This window comes from Anas acuta, chromosome 1 (assembly GCF_963932015.1).
Source record: "Anas acuta chromosome 1, bAnaAcu1.1, whole genome shotgun sequence".
Lineage (NCBI taxonomy): Eukaryota > Metazoa > Chordata > Aves > Anseriformes > Anatidae > Anas > Anas acuta.
The window spans coordinates 141,277,576-141,298,773 of NC_088979.1; the positions used below are offsets into that span (position 1 = coordinate 141,277,576).

The 21,198-nt window shown below is 35.5% G+C and overlaps 1 protein-coding gene across 15 annotated transcripts in view; it reads right to left on the reverse strand.

The window, feature by feature from the left end:
* ERC1 (ELKS/RAB6-interacting/CAST family member 1) overlaps nucleotides 1-21,198 on the reverse strand; it is a 302,166-nt gene that overhangs the window by 193,788 nt on the left and 87,180 nt on the right. For all 15 annotated transcript variants that reach the window (XM_068661239.1, XM_068661266.1, XM_068661249.1 and 12 more), the window contains one exon: nucleotides 14,051-14,218. In XM_068661239.1, the coding sequence (XP_068517340.1) occupies nucleotides 14,051-14,218 (168 nt within the window). The remainder of the gene's footprint in view (nucleotides 1-14,050; nucleotides 14,219-21,198) is intronic.

Sequence of the window (21,198 nt, forward strand, 5' to 3'; positions counted from 1 at the left end):
AATTTTTATGGTTAAATTTTGAAGACTAGCAACAATGTGCTACGCTGAGGTTTCAGGCATACCATGTCTTGTTCCAAGGGTGAGATTTTTAACCTGTTTTGAAGTTTAGTGTAGATCAAAGAAATTTTTCTTTTTTTCACTAATGTTTTGGCAAACACAAGTGAGAGTTTCTTCCAAAGTTCATCCGCATTCAATATGCTCTTTTTACTTTATGATTTAAGCAATGGATATAAATGCAGTTAAACTATTGTAAAGTAATGCTCTTGTTCCTGAACAAGAATAAATATGAAGAAGCTAAAACTGATTCCGGAATACTTTGTATATCAGTTAATTTCATAAAATCCGTGAAGCATTAAGTCAATTAAAGACACTCTAAAAATGCAAGAAACCAGTGGTGGTCTCTCTCTCTTTCGTTTTCTCTGAAGATCAAATTCTGGAGTACCAGTTAACACTAAAATGTAGAGATGGTGAATGTTCAGTTAAGTGCTAAATCTGTTTGTTCAATTTACGTTCCTCTTGCTACTCATTGAAGACATGACTACTTTTTATTTTGCCTCACGGGTAAGGTGTTTTTTTTTTTTTTCTTTTTACCACTCTCCTACTTCAGTGCTTACCTGGAACATCGCTCTCTTTGATATCAGAATATCAATTCAAAATGCCCTGATGTTGCTGAAACTAGTATACTGAGATTCTGGGATGTACAATGGGATTCCTTAACACCTTGATCTGTATTGGCGTAAGAAAGAGAAACAGGATAAAAGGGATGGGGAGAGCATGGAGGAGGACACAACTGAAAAAGAATTTGAGATTGGGAAACTCCAGCACAGGGGTACATCACGTTGACTTCTACCTTCAGGGCACTTCTACTTCAGGGGTACGTTCTTATTGACTTCTACCCAGGTCCAGTTATAATTCAGAATAACTTCCATGGGTGGAGTAAAAACAAAACAAAACAAAACAAAAACAATTGCTTGCTTTTGCAAAAGATTAAATCTTTTTGTCATTTTTACTCTCATCTGATGAAAATCCTTAGAAATCAGCATGATGATCTTACAGTATTTAGTTTTACACACAAAAAAATTTGTAGCTATGCAGCTTAGAAAGCACAAAGAACTTATTATTGTGGTTTCTGTTTAAACAAACAAACAACATCAAATAAATCTATGGGCCACAAACAGGCATGTTGCTTCTGCTTCTAAAGGAAGAAACGGTTACAAAGTGAAAACAATGCTTAAAAAGAAATCAGGGAACTGCTAATCGAATCAATGTTTTATTCTTGACCTGACTTTGTATTCACATTTATGCAATAATACTGACTTGAGAAAAGAATGGTATGGAGAAAGAAGAGCTGCTACAACAAAGCCTGACTTAATAACTTGTATAGACAGTTAATTATTTTGTACCTGTGATGAAGGGGTCACAAACAATTGACACTGATCCAAATGACTATTCTCTTTTCAGTGTTTTTTTGTTTGTTTGTTTTGTTTTTGTTTTTTTTTTTCCACACAAAGGTGCTGTGCTAGTATATTTATATCTACCAGAAAAACAGTTCATCTATGTTTACAGAAATAATCTCTGAGGACATTTCCATCCCTTTGTTTTCTCTTGTCCTCCTTTCCCTTGCATACTTAATCACCCTCTGGTAGCACCGGTTTGCTGACAGATCCCTGCAAAATAGAACTAACGAACTGTCGCCATAAGCTGAGTTACAATTATAGCATCATCTGAATAGAAGAGAATTTTTCCTGCGCTATTGTATTCCCTATATCAAGCAGCATTTAAACCAGATGTTTCAGATCATACTCTCAGAATGTAACTATTGTCTTTGTAGTCTTTCTGTCCTGCTAGTAAATAGATTGAATTTCCTTCGAACCTTCCAACACAATCTTATTACCAAATTTTTCAGTTTCTGAAAACTTACGCTGAGAAGCATTTTCCTTACAAGCTTCTAAGGAGAATCTTGCAGAGTTCAAGTCAGAAAACAAAAACAAAAACAAAAAAACAATAGAAGGAATGAAGGCCTACAGACTGTAGGCTGACTCGCAAGTTGGCAAATAACCTGAAATTCACATTTTCAAGGGAGCTAATTTACACATTCTTAAACATTGTCTCGGTTCCAAAGTATTTGCTTAGAAAAAATTACACATTAGCAATGAGTCACGTCCTTAGACAGCAGTAAAACAGTTAAATTTACTTAAGAAATTACTTCATTCTGAGGAGGTTTAATAATATCAATAGCCCAATCTAGTCAGAAACGGTCTTTGTACTGTAAAAATCCTTCCACGGTGTGTTGGCCAATACAAGAGAGGTTTTTGAAGAGAGGGATGCAGGAGGAGGCACTCTTTCTAACCCACAGATATTGGTTATATTGCAAAGCATACAAGTTTTAATATGAACGGACAATATTGAAAATGCAAATTAAATAATGAAAGTATAAAAGCTGATCATAAGAGATTTGTTTCAGCACTATCTGAGCCAAGTGGTTAACTATATATGGTTAATTACATAATCAAAAAAACCCCACATCTCTATCACTGTTTTATCTTAAAGCCTCACTTGGTGACCTCTTGTTTTTGCCAGTATTTATCAGCTAAGAACATGTATGCGTTACCCACTAATATCAAGATTTCAAATTGTGTTGTTTGTTAAGACAATTCATTGTTTCCAGCTTCAGGACAGTACTTTCATTCACCCCTGTAATTTAATACAGAACAACGCTATCTTAAATAGCAAAACAAATTCATTTAGACCCTGCTTCTCTTCTTCTCCTAAAATGAAACGCTAAGCTTATGTACTACTCATTTATTTCACATGTGCTAAAATGTCACTTATACTGAGAACCATAATCGAAATCAGCTGGTAATTTATTTCACAATCTAATTATGGATGACATCCATTTTGTTGAAATCCTGGCCTAATCATGAAGAATAGCATCATGCTAATTTCCCTTTCAGCTGTGTCCTGACATTTTGAAGCAATGTCTGTGACTATGCTTTCTAAAGATTTCCTCCTAAGAGCCACCAAATACAAATACATTGGGAAAAACAAACAAAAAAACCTGAACAACAACAAAACAACAACCAACTGTTTTGGGGATGTTTCCTCATTCCTGTTCCAAGTCCCAGGAAGGATTTTGCTGATATACATGCAGATTTGATTTAGGAAAGTTCCTTACAGAAAAAAAAAAAAAAAAAACACAACATACAAATACTATAATTAGGAGAATTTTTCTATTGATGGTATCCAAACATTCAAAATAAAGGAAACCAAAACTACGTCACTGTGGAAGAGTCTCTCCCTTTCTTACAAAAGGCTGATAAATCAAGGAAAACTTGGAACCAGTAAATGTTAGCATAGATCTTACATTCTGTTTTATAAGAAACAGAGTAAAACTAAGAAATTGTGACATTCCTTTTGGAGTAATTCAAGCTTTATAAGGCTACATAATGCTTAAAAAATTTAAAGTGAAAACCTTGGTAAATTATGAATTAAACCTCTACACTTGAATAAACCCCAAGTGCCGTGTTTCATTGAGTATTATTATCAAATATTCTTCATTCTATGGCAATTTGATCTCTCATATTCAGAAATACTGATGCTATTTTCTTGATGTGTTTTAGACTTTGATTTTGGTTCTACATAGAGTAAGGATACCGTAACTAGTGAAACACATCCACCTAGTAGTATAGTGCTACAAATCACACACTCATCACAGAAAAAAAAAAAGAATGGAGATGCTTAACTTGCAATGGCACTGCAATAGCTAAGAATGGAAAATGGAGAGCAGAGAAGACAAACACTGAGGCAGTGGATGGGAACATGGGGATTTAATGTTGACTAAAAGGAAATCCTCACAGCAAGCTATACTTCATTTTCATTTACATTATCATTAAGGATCACTCAAGCAAGACAGCTCTACACCTTGAACAAAGATTTTAAATGAGATTTAGACAGTCAATTACACCATCCAAATCACTGATTTATTAAAATGATGAAAGAAATACTGTAAGATAAAACTGCCCTAAACCAGTGGGGAGAGCTCTGGAAAGGATAGATGTTTTTAATCCCATTGTAAAACATGCACAATCCACTGCCATTATCCTGCTTCATTCTCCTTGAAAGGAAATATAATGATGAATAGGAAGGGAGGAGTAAGGTACTACTGCAAATACTAAACCCAGGAGTACGTGTGTATATTTTGAGTATTTACCTCTTACTGCTTTTACTGAATTTCTTCATAACACACAGTGACAGCTGACAAAAATATCAAACTCCCAAATAAAATTCTTTCATGGCCTGTGCTCCAAAGATGTATGAGCCTAAGAACTCAATCTATTAAATTAGTATCATCATTTGATAACATTGTTTTCCATTTTATACCACAGACTGCTTTAGGCAAATCGTCACTCTACTAAACTTAAGGGCTGGAAGAGTGGTTCTCTTCATGCAGAAGTTCTGTGTTTACAACCATGCTCTACTCATCTTTGCTTGAAGGTAGGTAAGACCTTCATCATGCAGAAGAGCATCCTAATTATCAACCTCATGTTGTTATAGGACAACGTGATCTTAGTTGCTCCTCGTGACACTGCTCCATAGTGACCACACACTGGAATGAAGTTTTCTTAACCTTTGCGTTAGAAAAGTCACAAGCCTGAAAGCTATTCATATACTTGTGCCTTATGTCAGTCCTAATGACTGTATAAATATTGAACAGACACCCAACTTAGAAGATTACCTAGCCTAGTGGATTCAAAACCCACTCTTGAAACCAGGAAATATTGATTTATACTGAAAAATTACTCCTGCCCTGTTGTAGTGAAGATCATTAAGTTGGCTAGTTGTATCAGTAATGTCTGTTCCAGACGTAGCTCAGACAATCCCCTGAGGAGCAGAAAACGCCTGGACAGCAATTCAGCGGTGACCAAAGTGTTGGAAATTGTGAAGTCTTGCAACCCAGAGAGCAATGAAAAGCCGTGTGAGGAACACTGATGTAAGCAACCTCAAAAAAGGCATACGCCCTTGCTTTTCCTGTCTCTTCAATCATAGGGAGCTTTGTATTTGTCTAGCATGACAGGGAACACACCAACAAAGCTTATTAGCTTTATCTTGCCAGAAAAACTACACGTTTAATTTATAATGAAACCAAGAGGCCCCAAAGTTGGCTGTTTTCCCAGATCCCTTCAAGAAACCAGAATTCGTCAGTCCCACTACCTATGAGTAATGTTCTGTCTTGCCAATCAAGAGGTTATCTCAAGGCACAAGAAGGATGTAATATTAAAATGCTCCTCTTTGAGGGATACTCAAAAAAAGATCCCTTCTGTATATGACAGATTTGCTGAATTGTGGTTTCAGTTTTTTGGAACATAGGAGCAGAGATAATACCAGAAACCCCACTGAGTTTTCTTGTAACATTGCTGGTGCTATCAATCTTATGTAACACTATTACAGCAACGCATATCAGTTGAAAACCCTACATTAGCCAGCTACAACAGCTGAACTACAGAACCAAAATCATTAACCCCACAGTCCTGTTTTCCTTCTCTCTTTGAAATTACCTATCTAAAAGGACAAGTGAATATTCATTATCAAAAAAAAAAAAAAAAGGCAAGTACTCTAGTTACCAAAGGCAACAGGCAAGATTCTTTAATAACATCAGCATACGTCAAGAAAATGTTCTGTACATTACTGTATCTCAGAATAAGAAATTGGCTTGCTATCTTTCACACACATCAGAACAGCACCTGATTTTTGAAAAGAGTATTATCATTCATCTGGGAATACAGGTACATATGTTACATATGATCCAGATGTTTTTATTTTTACTGTGGTATCACACGGTGCTCCAAGCAAAAGAGGGAGCATATATTAAAGAGAGGGTTGTATAAAAATAAAGCAACATATGCTCCAATTACAAATTCTAATTTATAAACCAACCAGACATAATATTTGTTGTGAATCCAGTGGGTTCCTCTAACATAGTTCCTGCATTGGCAACCATAACTATACAATAAAAATTACTGAATAACATAAAATGTGTTTTGTTTAAAACTGTTTTTTTCAAATTTAAAATTTTCTTTCTGCACTAGGTCAAAATACTCCATATAATTTACTAAACAATCTCCAAAGTGCATGAGTAAATTCACTTACGTATTTCACTACACTGAAGTTTAATAAAAGTGAGTTTTATGCAACTTTCAGATTTATTTTTAAAATGTGCATTTAAAAAACACATTTTTGAGTTATTTTTCCAAATCCATGCAGTATTTACTTGGGATTCTCCATCCATCTTACATTCTAGGTGACTAGTAATAATACTTATTTAGGTTATAATGATAGCGTTTTCTGAATGATTCCACAAGGCAGCCTAAAAAGAACAAATCACAAATCACATAATCCTTGTGGCCAACATATCAAACATCATGGCCACTGTTGGTAAATCACCATTTTTAATGCTTTTTAAGATGACCAGCCATATCATTATTATTTTTCTTACAAATTTCTTAGAAGTCATGCATGTAGAAGTTAATAGGTGGCAAATTGCTTGAATAATGATCACAGTGTTAGGGTGATCCTACTGCAGCTGCTACCCTTATGAACAGATAATTGCAAGGAAAACAGCAGGAAATGCATGCACTCTAAGTTCATATACGAAAACCTATATCTAACTTAATGAAGAGAGCACTATTTGGATAATTTTATATAAATACAATTCTATATAAATCCTAACTGCCCTCTGATTCTTGAAAAAATTCCATGAGAAGCTTAAGTGCTCTGGAATAATTATTTGATATTCAAATATACTATTTCTGGTATACTGTAGAATCAAAGAATGTTTTGTTCTAACTGATATGAAAAAAAAAAGAAAACACCAAGAATAAAACTGATATATGTTGAGCCTAGAACCTGTATTCAGAAAGATTTTTGATGAGGCTACAGAGATAATATTCAAAAAGGAAACTGGATAAGCTCCAAGTTTCGCCCACTCTCCTGCATGATAAAATCACGATCTGTAGACTGATAAAACAAGGAACTAGATGCTAGTGACTTGAAGAGGAGATCCACAAGAGTCCCGGATACAAAATTTATCTCTCAAGTAGAAGAGGAAACCAGACACCTGAGGGATGCTAGAAAGAACAGATATATTCTGCAGAGCGCAGTCTGCTATCTCCAGGATATAGTGCAGAATATCAGAGGCACAGCAGGAAGGATACATCTGTGGAAACACTGAGGTAGCGACTTGGCCAATGTTCCTGGTGCCATCCTGTTGGTTAGAAAATCCTTTCTTACAAGACAAGTGTGCTTTGTTCACAAAGCTACTAACATCCATGCGATGTGATACAACATGGCCAGGTGCCAGAGTGTGTTAGATGTTTATGTAGGTCTGGGAAGAGGGAGTAAGTAGCTGGACTTGATGATAATATACCAAGAGTATTAGTATTAGTATACCATTAACACTTTTCCTAATCAAAATTCTTAGAGCAAGGAGTGACAAGAAAAGGCACAAGCCATTAGGAGGAGCACTACCAGCAGGTCAAGGAAGGTGACACTTCCCTCTACATTAGCACCAGTAAGGCCATACACGGAGCACTGTATACATGTCACCCAACTCAGCTGTGAAGCATCTGTTCCTTTGGAAACCAAAAGCCCTTAAAATGAGAATGCTGGAGTGCACCTGAAGCTACAACAAGGCATCTGCCACAACTAATCTGGATTAGGCAAAAAGATAAGAAATATATTCCTTGCTGAGTCCCTGAAGAAATACACTGTCACCTCCACCAGCAACTGTAAACTAAGGATACCTGCCACTCAAAAGGCTGTCTGAAGCTATGCTTGTGAACCTTCTAGGACCAATATTCCAAATCAGAAAGATATGTGTTAATATATGGCTAAGAAATTATTTAAAATGATCAAATCTCATGGGCTAAAGCCTTTCCTGAGAGGTATATGATATCTTGCTGACACTGAATCTGAAATGGTTTTAATAAACTCTAAGATCTTTTTGGTAATCAGACATCTTTAAACTTAAACTAAAAACCCATCCTAAAAGACTCTTACTAGCTGCTGTATATTTAGAGAAAAACAACAAACAAACAAACAAAAACCATCATGCCAGCTGAGCTGGGCTGCAACTGCTCAAAAGTCTCAGTGGATTCTAAGAGAAGTAGAAAGTCAACAAATAAGGGTAAGGGATCATATTTTCAAAGCGTTCATGGCTCACTGTGAAATGAAAGTAATTGTGTGTTGCATCCTCATTTCCCACATGGGAATTAAACAACTAATCTCCCTGAATAGAGGAAATTAAGAAAACCCACAGGATCATCATGCTGAATCGAAACTCACAGAATGAAGACTCTCCAGTTGCTGTAGTTGCTTTCACTGCTACTACAATATTCTAGTGATATTTTGATAGACATGAAGGACAAAAAGCTTGTCTGATTTTTCATATTATTATCCTAACAGAAGATAATCCCATCCCACATAGTAAAACACTTCTAAGAGGGTGTTCCTGAAACGAAAAGAGACTATACCTCTTGGAAACTTCTAAAAGCCATACATTTCAAGCTTGCTGTGTTCAGTGATAATCAGCCAGCCTATAACAGAAAGTTTGGAATGAAGGAAGGAGCAGCAGCAGAGGTCTGACATCCCTTCAGGGACACAGAGGGACAGGTCCCCTCATGACCCTCCAGGACACATCTTTGAGGTCACGACTGTCAGTTTTTATAAACAAGCTGGCACAAGCCTGTGGGGACTCTACGTCCTCTTTGTGGTAGTTAAAATCTCTAAATTGGGTTTGGAACCAGTCCAGTGGCATACATGGGGACATGGTGTAAAATGAGTGGAAGAATGGCTTTTTCTGACAGAAAAATATTTATGGAAATACGCCCAATCCTTGCTTATTAAGACACATAGTTCCCGAAGAAAAGTAACTATTTTATCAATCCTGTCTGAGCAAAGAACACATCAAATACTTTCATTCTGCCTCCCTGCAGAAGCTGGGCTGATTAGCAATCTAATATGACCGTGTAGCACTGTGCAGTGCTCCTCCTTACATGCTCATAATTCAATCATGTAAAAAGCAGAGAATAAGCTTGCCCACAGGTATATTACCCCCAAAAAATTATCCCGTCTTAAATGAGAGGCCACATGATTACTCGCTCTGTAAACATACATCTTTGATGGGACATTCTTACTTTGTTCTTTTCTACAGAGAAAGCAAAACCTGAAACTCAGACACACACTGCAGGTTTGAACAGGTCATCAAGTGAAGTGTTAGTAATACAGGATTTTTAAGCAGTAAGTGTCATCTTAGAAAATCTCAAAGGCATATCTATAATTCCACCCTACATTTTATTAATTCTTAGAAAATCATATACATGTATTCATTAATCTAATCATAACCAACATGAAGGCCACACCAGGGAAGATGAAACTACAATAAACTGAATTAAGGTTTGAAAATGCAGTTCCTTCTCTATGTTCTCTTGTCTCTTCAGAGTTGTATCAGAAGAGATGCTTGAGGAGGTGAACCTACTTCATGGATGAGGGAATGGAAACAAAATTACCCTTAAAGTAAAAACACTGAACTTTAGAAGTTATGAATACTAAACCAACTCTGTTCTTGCAGTAAATATGACCAATACTGATTTTAAACAACTGAGCTATAAATTCAATTTGTAGTCTTTCTCTCCTGCTATGTAGTATTTCTTATCATTAAGCATAAATATTTGTTTTGATTTCTAAGCTTTTTGCAAAGTAGACAGAATTTATTTTCCTCTGGGGAAAGGCAATGCTTCTTACTCAAAAGAGCAGGAGGAATGCATCTGGAGTTTTCCTGAATACTGGCTAAACAAGTAACATCACCATAGCCACAAAAAAATCCGTGTTCTTCCTCTACTATATCACAGGTCAATTACCACACTATGTGTGGGGAGCTGCCAAAAAACACCCCTATGTTCAGACACTAGAACTTTATTTGCCTGCAGCTGCATTGCACAATGAAGGAGTATTAACTACACTCCCAAAGATGAAACATGCCCCTCCACCAAGCAAAGGGTGAACAATTAACTGCTTTTATATAGAGATTTTTTTTTCTTCATTGTAACTGTTACTTACCTTTTGTCACAAATGATACTTCTCTAAAAAGATTTGATTAGTAAGCATTGACTTTTTTTTTCCCCACTCCTCCCCATTCTGGTCTACCAGCACTGACAGACAGATATGGCAGAGAGAATAATGAAGCACAACTTAATCTTTTTCAGGTTCAGACTTGCTCTGAATGCTCCTCATTTTATTTTCTGATGTTTTCCCCTCATTTGGGTTTCTAACAACTGAAAATGAGATTTTATGCTAGACTTATTTTCAATGAATTAAAAAACAATAATCCCAAAGCTCTACGAAACAAAGATTTTGCATGAAATTTTCAGACATAAAGACCATTTCTGTAATGTCCAAATTTCTAGCATTTCTACTGCTTCTCTAGTCTCAAGTAAAGATGCTATCAACCACCTCCACTGTAGAATCTTCCCATTTTGGAAAGATTCCACAATCGAAGATATGAAGCACGTGTTTTTCTCAGCAATTGGTACCTATTGGGTATCAGTAGCGATGCCCATTGTCATGTTAATTTTTCAGATTTTTGTTGCTCATAATCTTCTTCTGTGTCTTTTATTTGTTTGTTAATCAGCCAGTAAACATTACTTTCTTCATCTGGATTTCAGAATGACCAAAAAGTATACTTTATTATATTAATAAAAGTGGCGAACTAGAATGATACTAACAGTTCATAAAACAAACCAGGCAATGACCTATGTCAATGAACCCAAACAGAGACTCAATATTAAAGGGTGTATTTAAAATAATTTTTGTCTCAACAATGGAAATTGCAGAAATTTAGCACAATGCAATTTTGGACACCATACCAAAGTATTTCTTGTCAATGTCATCAGAATAGGTGATTACACATCTAAAACAGCCACAGAAAATATAAAAATTAAGAACAAAAGTCCAAATGCACAGCATAGCCATACATCATTTGGTTATGCCTATGTTATTAGTAGAGGTGACCTATGTAATCTTAAAAGAAAGTAAAAAGCTTTTCCTAAATTGATGACATGTAATTAATGATTTTCCAATAAATATTTTTCTTTGAACGTCTTTATGATTTTAGTATTTGAAACAATTTATTTTTTTTTTACCTAGCATTAAAAATATGTTAGAGTTCAAAATCTAGTTCATGAGAGCACACACTTCAAAACTAACCTCAATCTGACCATATGCTGAAGGAAAAATAGTTGGTAAATTCTGATTAAACAGTATCTATTAATCAAATACTTTATCTGGTTACATTCCTTCAACATGCCAACACCTGTACCCCATTCTTCCTCATAACTGCAAGTAGTAGTTTTATGCTGCTGCTGTTTTCAGAAATCCACAGAAAAACGTTTCTTAACACTATACAAGATGTATCACACATCTTTCATAATCATTCACTGTATTCACTTAAAATGCCTAAATACCATTTAAATCATGCTGTAAATTTAAAATAAGCATTTAATAACAGATAACTACGCCAGTAGAAACATCTGCTGCTACCAGATCATCCAGATCTTCAATTAAAAATCTGATCTTTCTGAACTTACCAGTTTATAATCAGAGGGACAAATAAAAAAAACTACTGTCATTGTATGGACGTGAATATGTTTAAAGGCTACATATTTTTTAAATGTAAATAAAATTCTGAACTGCCACTAGAAGATCTGAAAGCACATGTATAAAGCATAAAAGAGGCTGTGCACTTCAATAAAAATGTGTACTTAAGAAATGCAAAAAGGTAAAAAAAAATAGATCTTTTTTTCCTCTTTAAGACAATAACATTCACATGAGAGGAGATACAGGCTTATGAAGTTTCAGGCAGAAGGCTGACATAACTATCTGTAGAGTCAAAAAAAAGGAGAGACATGTATCAGATAAAATGAGAGCTCAAAATTTTCTCTAGCACCTTGAAGTAACAGATTTTATGCAAGAAAGTGCAAAGCACAATCTATAGAGATTCTCAAACTTAGTCTTAGATTTCAGGTCTGAAGTAACAATTAAGAAAATCAGTTGAAAGTTTAAAGGACTGAATTTATGCGTATTTACCTTGGACCATACAAACCAAAAATAAATTCCATATTGCTTCAAAAACCTCAGGTTCAAGGATTGTCAGCTGAATTCTCCATAAAAATATTCTAGGTTTGCTAATGATAGATACTGAAAACAGTATCTTTGGATTTAAAAACCTAACAATTTAACAGTTCATGTTAAAGAAAATGATTCCAACAACTTGAAGGCTAAAGCAAATTCAAATCTGTGTGTGATTCTAGTTAGCAGCAGGAAAGAGATATTTTTCTATAGACAGAGTATATGTTTCTTTGTTTAAGAAGCTCATAGACAGGTTTTCAAAAACAGCTCAAATTATTTTTACAGTAATATTGTCCTTTGTTGAGCTATATAGGAAAACAAGAGCTCAAAAACTTCACATCTAAAAGTTTGGGATCTCACTTTCTTATCTGGAGAGATCAAGTACTTTTACTTGAAAGCAGCAGCAAACAAACCTCAAAAAACAGGGTAGCCACATGAAGAGGCAAGATGAAACTGTCTTAATAATTATTAGAGTGGTTTCAAGAAGTACAAGTAAAGAAAATGAGCAAAAATAGAACCTTCAGCACTGCTTATGAATGAACCAATAAAAGATCATTCTAAAGAGTTAAGTAGAACAAATAAGAAAAAAAAAGCCAACAATGTAAGAGTAAACAAAAGTAAAATAACCTTGCTGACATTTAACATTTACAAAAATGTATGATTCCCAACTGCTTGGTTAAGAATTCTGCTGGGATCTCAATCAATGTTTGGAGTGTACATGACCAATTTTGAAAACGAAGAGAAAATACAGTACAAAAATTAGAAGTCTTTAAGTGTACCACAAAGATGAAAAAAGTCAAAAAGTGAGACCATGAAGACTGGGAATAAGGCAGTTCTAGAATTATTAATTACACATATATGGCTAAACTCCATGACTGAACTTCCATTCCCACATGAAGTTGGCTGTAATGGAACTGATCATGACCTAAACTTTCATGATTTATATATAGATCATAGTCAAAGAAAAGGCATTGTCCAGGCTTGAGAAATTAATCAATATTCTGAACTATTAAAATTACAAGAACTCCACAGATTGCTAAAGCGTCTAGGGGAAAAAAAAAAAAAAAAAGCACATTCAGAGCCTAATACATGCATAACAAGATCCAAGAACATCTTATGTACAAATGCAAACACAGAGAAAAAATTATTCCATAAACTCATATATATATACACATATTTTATATATATATATATATATATTTTTTTTCCTTGCCCTAGGATTCTAAGTCCTTTAGGAAACCTCTCTAATTTCTGTGACAGGGTCTACATCTTTTTTTTACCCAGACCTCCCTAATTTCACTGACAAGGTCTACATTTTCTTATCCAGAAAGCTATGTAGGATAGTCTTAACACTGATTATCCTTTTCTACAAGTTCCTGAGAAGAATTTAGTATGATGTAACAGTATTTCTAATGAAAGTTATACCTACTGAATTCTTCTGAATTTTTCTCAGTAAATTACAGAGGAATAATCCTAATTACTTCTACTGAGACAACCCTTCATTCATTCATTCACATACTGGTATCAGTCACACTGTACCCAATGCTTCATATCAGTGCAGCTTTAAGGTGGTTGGTGTGAAAGGATTGATTTTCCATGAGACATGCCTCCTACAAATACTTCAGGCATTTTTTAACAGTGCAGTGGAACCAGAAGCAGCACCTGCGCCCACTGAAAGGGAACATTTGCTTTGATTTTTTTTTTTTCTTCAAAACTTTAAATTGAAATTCATCATTCACCATCTTCTCATTAAGAGAACAGACTGAATCACTAACATCCAAAACGTAAATTCTAGTTCAGACGTCTTGACAAGCTTAGGAATGAGGTTGTGTCAAAGATGGGTATCTGACTTAGACGTCTACAATCTTACCTTCTTCTGAAGAACGTTAACTTTGCGCTCCTTCACCTCTAGCATGTCCTTCAGGTCATGGATCTCTCCTGCTTGTGTCCCTTTCTCCTCTGCTATCTCCTGAATCTGCTTTGTCTTCTTATTTAGCATAGTCTCCTTCTCTTCCAGACGTAAGCGTAATGCATCCACCTAGATTCAAACATACAGAAACAGTTTGTTTAGCAATGAAGGAGAGAACTTTTAAAAAGATAAACTGCTCTTCCACAAGGAAGTGTGTGCTATCAAGTTACAAATAGAAAGGGGACAAAACACTGAAAACAATCATGTTTTAATTCCCAGTTATATGACATTAATGGTCCTTCCTGAAGTATCTCGAACTATACTTCAGACATAGCTCAGTCTTACAGGATACAAGTTAGGCATTTTCCCCTCTCAAAGTAGAGGCCAGAAGAATATGTTTCTTCTAAGCTGCAGAGGTTCTCTCATGCGTAGGAAAATCAACCCTTTTATTTGAAACACTACTAATGTTCAGAGATTCAAATGTTTACTATTAGTACCAAATAGTCACTTCATATTCAGGTTTTAATTAAAGTATTCCCTCAGCTTGGCGGTAATGAAAACACAGGTCTGTGTGGCCACTTCAGATAAAAACACAGGTTACTTTACAAGGGCTAAGAATATTTAGTTTAAATAGCAATGAAACAGTTTGAGTATTTTTTTTCCGTAGGATGCAACTTTGAATTAAAGATAAAATGGAACAAATGACATGCTATAGGATATTGTGAATGCAATTTGGACACACAAACATACTTAGAGTCTCGATAACCTTAGAAACACTGAGAATTCTGAGGTACCCTCAAACTTCAAAACTGCACATTGAGAAGCTTTTGCTTTTCCTTCTACAGTTCTCTTGCACAAATGAAACTCAGAGCTCACAAGACAAAAGAAATGGGAGAAGGAATCAGAGCTACCCGAATATAAATTTGATGAGAAAAAAAAGGTCACTACAGAGCACAGACTAATCTCAAACACCATTGTAGAATACGAAATCCAACACCAGCAACCTGCTCAAGATAGCAAAAGAAACCCACTGACCCCTATCCACTCAGCATTCAGACAAAGCTCAAATCTGCCAGCTTGGCTGCTAATCTTATTTGACAGTATCAGATTTGGTTCCTGTTAGCTGAAGCCATTACAGGACATCAGTCACACAGAGTAAACAGGGTGATTACTGAATTTCTTGGTCCTTCTGCACAGTGGAAACATGAAGTTAAAAGATGACAAGGACAACTCCAGCTAGGGAAAGAGTTTAGGTAGTCACTTGCTTACGGCATTTTGAGCAATGTTTAGTTTTAATGAGTTATTCTAATTCCACTTTATTTCAATTTGCTAATGGAAAAGTTGCCTCTAAGGCTCTACGTTTACAGTATGTTACGCCCACAAAAGCCGTTGTTGTTTTGTCTGATTCTTTTTACACGGAGCAACAAGTCCTTGCCAGAGGGAAAAGAACTGCCCTGTTCTTCCAATCAGCACTGCGGTCCTGCTGCCACCTCGATGTCTGGAGCCTTCTCACTTACACATACATTATTAAAAGCACATTCCTAACCTCTCACCCAACAGGCAGTGCATGGAGTATATTTTGTAGTGATATTACAGGAACAGGTACTACCCAAATGTGATATATGGAATTGACACTGTTTGTAATGAAAAGTTTAGCAGGTGGACCAGACTTTGCCTTCTTTTAAGAAACAGATTTAGAGATCGATTAGGTATGTCCTTCTCTGCATATACCTATTTGCTATATAATAGTAAAACTAATTGTCATTTTCATTCATACTTGAAGGGAAACTGAAAATCTCTCTCACAAGCATATCTATATACCCTCAACGTTTGTGTTACAAAATATTTGAGACACTCCAGATGTCTACAGCAAAGTATTACGTGAACACAGAACATCTGCAAACAGAAATTTATCCACAAAAAGCTTTCCATTTTCTGATTGATTATCCTCTTTGAACTCTATATTAGCTTACGGTTTGGGGTAAATTGCATTCCTGGTTTTATTTGTGTGAGGTCCCTGCCTAGGAAACCACAGAAAACACTTTCAGGAATATTTTCAAAGGCTGGCAGGATACACAGTCATCACCTTAACACTATTCCTGGCAGAACACTGCACTTGTTTATTCATGTCAACTCAGTTTATGTATGGCATCCTCCCACAGTGACAAGAATTGAGGTCTGTGGGAGTCAGGTGATGCCAACTTCAACAAAGCCAGCTTAAGATTTTCTCTGCACATGGAAACGACTAGGCAAACAGCTACTGAGGTGCTGACGCCCCTTCTCCTGACTTCTGTGTCCTGGATGGTGTTGTCTTAACCCAGACATAACCCAACTGCTTTCACAGTAATAGTCTGCTATGTCTTTAATTACGCATGGCAAGTAAAATCTTACAGCACAGCTCAGGCAACTGCTAGTTTCTCGTATAACAATGTGCTTGCTAACTTGGCCTGCACATACCATCCAATTTCCCAAGAAGCTTTAGTAAAACAAGAACATTTCTGGCTGCCTTCAACACAATAGCCTTCCTAGACAGGCACCTCTCTTCAGCTGCGTACCATACATAAGATTTTTCAATTTCTTCCTTGTAAGAAGCATGTACGAAAAACAGTGTTAAGAGCCACAGAATCACAGAATTTGCCTGTAGCAGTAAATAATACTCGATGACTGTTCCTAATAGCCATATATAAAGCATGCAGAATTCTGAATTTCCAAGAAAAACTAGAACATTAGTAACTCCAATAATTACCAGAATTAACACAAGAAATTACATAATATTTAAACTAAATTTATTCTTAAACCATTTTTTTTTATCTTGGGCTTTATAATTAGTCTTAACTTTAAGAAGCAAATAACCAATTTATAGCTTGGGGAAATCATTAAAATTTTCAAAAATCCACAGAAATTTTCAGAAGTGACCAAGGAGCTTGAGACAACAGGACTTAGGTTCCACATTTTTTTTCTTATTTTTCCCATTATCTCTAGTGTGCACCAGCAATCAGGCTATTATTGTGATGCTGGTGGTTTGCATTTGGGTTTATGAAGATGTCAGTGATGCCTAGAAAAAAAAACATACTTTACTCTGTTCCTGAGACTGAGTGAGTTTTTGCATCTGACTGTCATGTGATCAAACCATGGTTGAACCAGTCATTTGGATCTGTGAATGAGGCCATGCTCTATTCAGTCACATCAGAAGGTAAAATCCCACAAACATTTTATCTAAGGTCTGATTTCCCTCTATTGGCAAAATTCAAAATGTTTATTCTCTGTTGTTCTTACTACACTGTTGGCAGCAAAAGACACAGACGGAGTATCAGTCCTGAAATGTGTTAAGAGCTTGCTCTGACTTCTAACTAGAGCCAGCTACTTTATAAGGTAGATGTTGAAGTAATTCTCTCCTATCTATGTCAGCACTCAGAACACAGAAATAATTGAGAAATGCACAAAGGAAGACATAAAAATATACTTGGTGTGTGAGGTGAAATGTTATTTTTATGCTGCCACGGATAATGCTATATAAAGTATCCAAGTACCTGAAGTGAAAAACGACACTTTAAAAAGGATCACTTTAGTGATATTTTACTATTTGATTTGTTTGAAAGACAGTAAACACAAAATGAGTTCAGCTATTTCCCTGAGAGCATGGTCAGGAGTCAAATCTTAAAAGCTATGTTTACTGGCTGATTTTGCATACTGTGGCAGTTCACAGGACTTGATTCTCAATTTTTGACATTGATTATCTTAATAATTAAATTACATTTGACTCTTCAACTTGCTATACCAATTGCAGCAACATCCATTCTGGCATGTAGAAGTGAATTCTTTATGAACATGCAGCTCCCAGCTATCTGGGCAACTAAGATGAATGAGTACCTCACAGAGCTGAGGCACACACACTGGGCCGAGCCTGTTTGGTTCTTCCTAGGCCTCTAAGCCCAAGGCAGGACTGATGTACTTACAATTTTCAGGGCCTGCTCAGGTCAGAAAACAGTTCCAACTCTTCTTCTACAATCTCTAGTACATGGTATTAAATAAACACAGTGAACACAGTTTTGTGCACTGAGAAAGTTTGCAGGTGTCTGCATAGGTCTTAATGGGGCCTGTGCTAACAAGTCTTGCCGGAGACACCCAGCTCCTGTTCATACACACCTCATTAAATGTGATCCACCCTAAATGCCTCTGGTTTGGGAGAGTCTACTACTATAATTCCAAAATGCTGGTAAAAGCCCCACTAAAGTAAGAACTGTAGAGAATTCTGTATTCTATTAAGACATTCAGAGCAAATAACATATGTCCTGAGGACCAAATTCATTTTCTTATGGAATATAAATCTGAATTTACCATCTGGAATAGACCAGTTACGGTACCACGCCAGCATGGGCAGTATATAAATGGAAAGTTCTCACTGATTAATCTAACTTCCCATTGAAGTCACATACCTGCCAGCAACGAACTAAGCTAAAGGGCTCACTGGGACATAAAACTAACTTTATATGGAAAAAATCCAAAATAAATACTTACATTTTGTTTTATTTACAAAAGGATTGTACACTTTTAGAGCTATTTTTAAAGGCTCCTTCAGAAACTGAAAAGTTAACCACAATACCCTCTCCACCCAATAGCCCTCAAGATAAACACCCCACAAATAGGACACTCTTCTTTGTAGTTCTAGCAATGGCAGGTGTGAGATGCACTTTGAGACATTTTACTAACATCTTTTCCTCATCTATCTGCAGTTTTTTTTAATAGAAGACTAACTGGCAAGGGATCTTTTCCCTCAAAATGCTTATTTAAATACAACCTTAAAATACCTCTTCCTTGTAAGTATTTCTGCCAATATATGGCAGAGAATGTACCTCTCCTCATCCTCCTAATTTCCTCTAGGTGTCTAAAGAGAAGGCCTAGAGATATTTTAACACTGACTGCTGCTGTCAACAACTCAGTGAGGCCAAGCAGGATCTCATGCTCCTACCCTGCTGCTAGTGAAAATTATTTTATGGAAAGATACACTTTCAGAAACAGTTGCATCGCAGGATGCAACAAACATCTCAACAGTGTACTTTATCAATGCGTTTCAATCTTATGCTTGAGGGGATCACTCCTGAAAACAGAAGAAAGGTAATGTGCATGGTGATTTAATTGTTGAGCTTTCTGTCAAGTACATCAGCAAGGATGAAATAGATGTGATTACCTTTCAAAAAGTATAAATATCTTGGAATTACATAAAAATTCTCATGAACATAAATGGATAATTCTAAATATTCAACTTAACTCTGACACAAAGGAGTACTCTGGTTAATCAACAGCACTTTTTATGTGTTCAATCCATGCCAGATTGCTACATTTTACTATGGAAAATACCCTAGGCTGTATTTGAACTACTCTTCTAGAGAAGTGACATCATTCACAACTCCATAATCCATTTATCTCTGTCATAGAAGCATTCTAAAACACTACTGTTAATGTTTTAATTCCACAGCATCTGCTTACTGAAAGACAAGGACAGGAAGACAGACAGAAAATCATCCTTCACTGTTAGTGCAGTTATTTCAGCTAAGTTTCAGTTATGGAAACAAACTACGTGAATAACCTAAAAGCAGAGAGTAGAAAAACTCTCTTTTCAGGCACTTTTTATTATTAAAGGTGTTCTCATGTTTCAGAGAAAGTGAGATTTGGTTTTGCATTCTAGTGCTATATGAGAAACCATTTGGAAGAAACCAGCGATGAATAGACATTATCAGTGATTATACAGAAATACAGCAAATCAGAGAATAGAACATAAGGATTTTCTACAGTAAAAATGAAAAACAAACAAACAAACTACTGTGGCCTTCAGCTAAAATGACATCAAAATGTTTTGAATAACTATCATGAGTGTCTATCAAGGGTATATAAAAACATCTTTTTGTTTTTAAATAATTTAAATTATGCACATTTTAGTTGAAGTAATACATTTACCTCCCATAACAGCTGAAATAATGACAATCAATGTTAAGACATGAACTTTAATAAAATCTACTGAAGCCTTTTAACTTGTTAAAAGTTAATTCTTCCAGGAACTTCATGTCATGAGCAGAAAAGTAGTGCTTTTTACTATATATAAGGAAGAAGTGAAATGTTTTTCTAGCTTTGCAAGTTTGCCACAATACTCAGTGATTTATTTGTAATACTTTCAAACATTATAATGGATCGAAACCTACTATTTGTATTTTTTTAATTGTTTGCTTACCTAGTATCTACTTTCAATAATATTCTAAAAGGTAATTTCTATTCTTTTTTTATTTTTCCTAAATAAACATATGCGAATCCAGGGTACATTCCTGACTAGCAAAAAATAATGAAGAAATTTAAAAAGGATTTTATGATCGTAAACTAACACATTTTCACAGTTACACCAATGAATACCAATGAACCTAGTTACAGTAATCTAAAAGTATCAATATCAAATATAAACAAATGCAAAATTAAGGTTTCTAGCTTGTAGAATTAAACCACAACTAAAATGGTCATTTAAATTAACTCACTCTATTTCTACTGCCAACAGGAAACTAGGAAGGAAAGGGTGGTTGTTGTTGTTGTTTTTATTTAATGAATTTTAAAAAATAAACCAGAGAAGGTTTTGAGTGCATACTTTTCTCTTTTTGTTCCAGAGAATCTTAACAGCTCTTCATCTGCTATCTCCTCGGTCAATCCAAGTTATTTACCCATGTCAGGTTGTCAAGTTTAAACAGAGACCTTCATTTTCAACTTGAGCTTAAAATTTAAAATTGCTGTCTTTGTTTGACCTGGAGATTATCTTTGTGGGGTCTCTTTGCATTTCTTTCCTTATGTCAATTAAATTTAATACCTAAAGATATTCTCTTTCCTGTAAGACTTGGATCGCTTATTGATGTTATGTTATGACTTTTATAGATGCTTTTGTTATGACTTTATAGATGTTACTTATGACTTTCACTGTTATATCTACAACACTACTGTGTTAAAGGAACTACTATTTCAGCTCTTACATAAACCTGAGAACACTCAGAAAAGCCATCTTAGAACATCAAAGGACGTTTGCTGCGTAACTTGATTTCTGCAGATAGCTAAGGCCACATGCACCCATAGAGTTA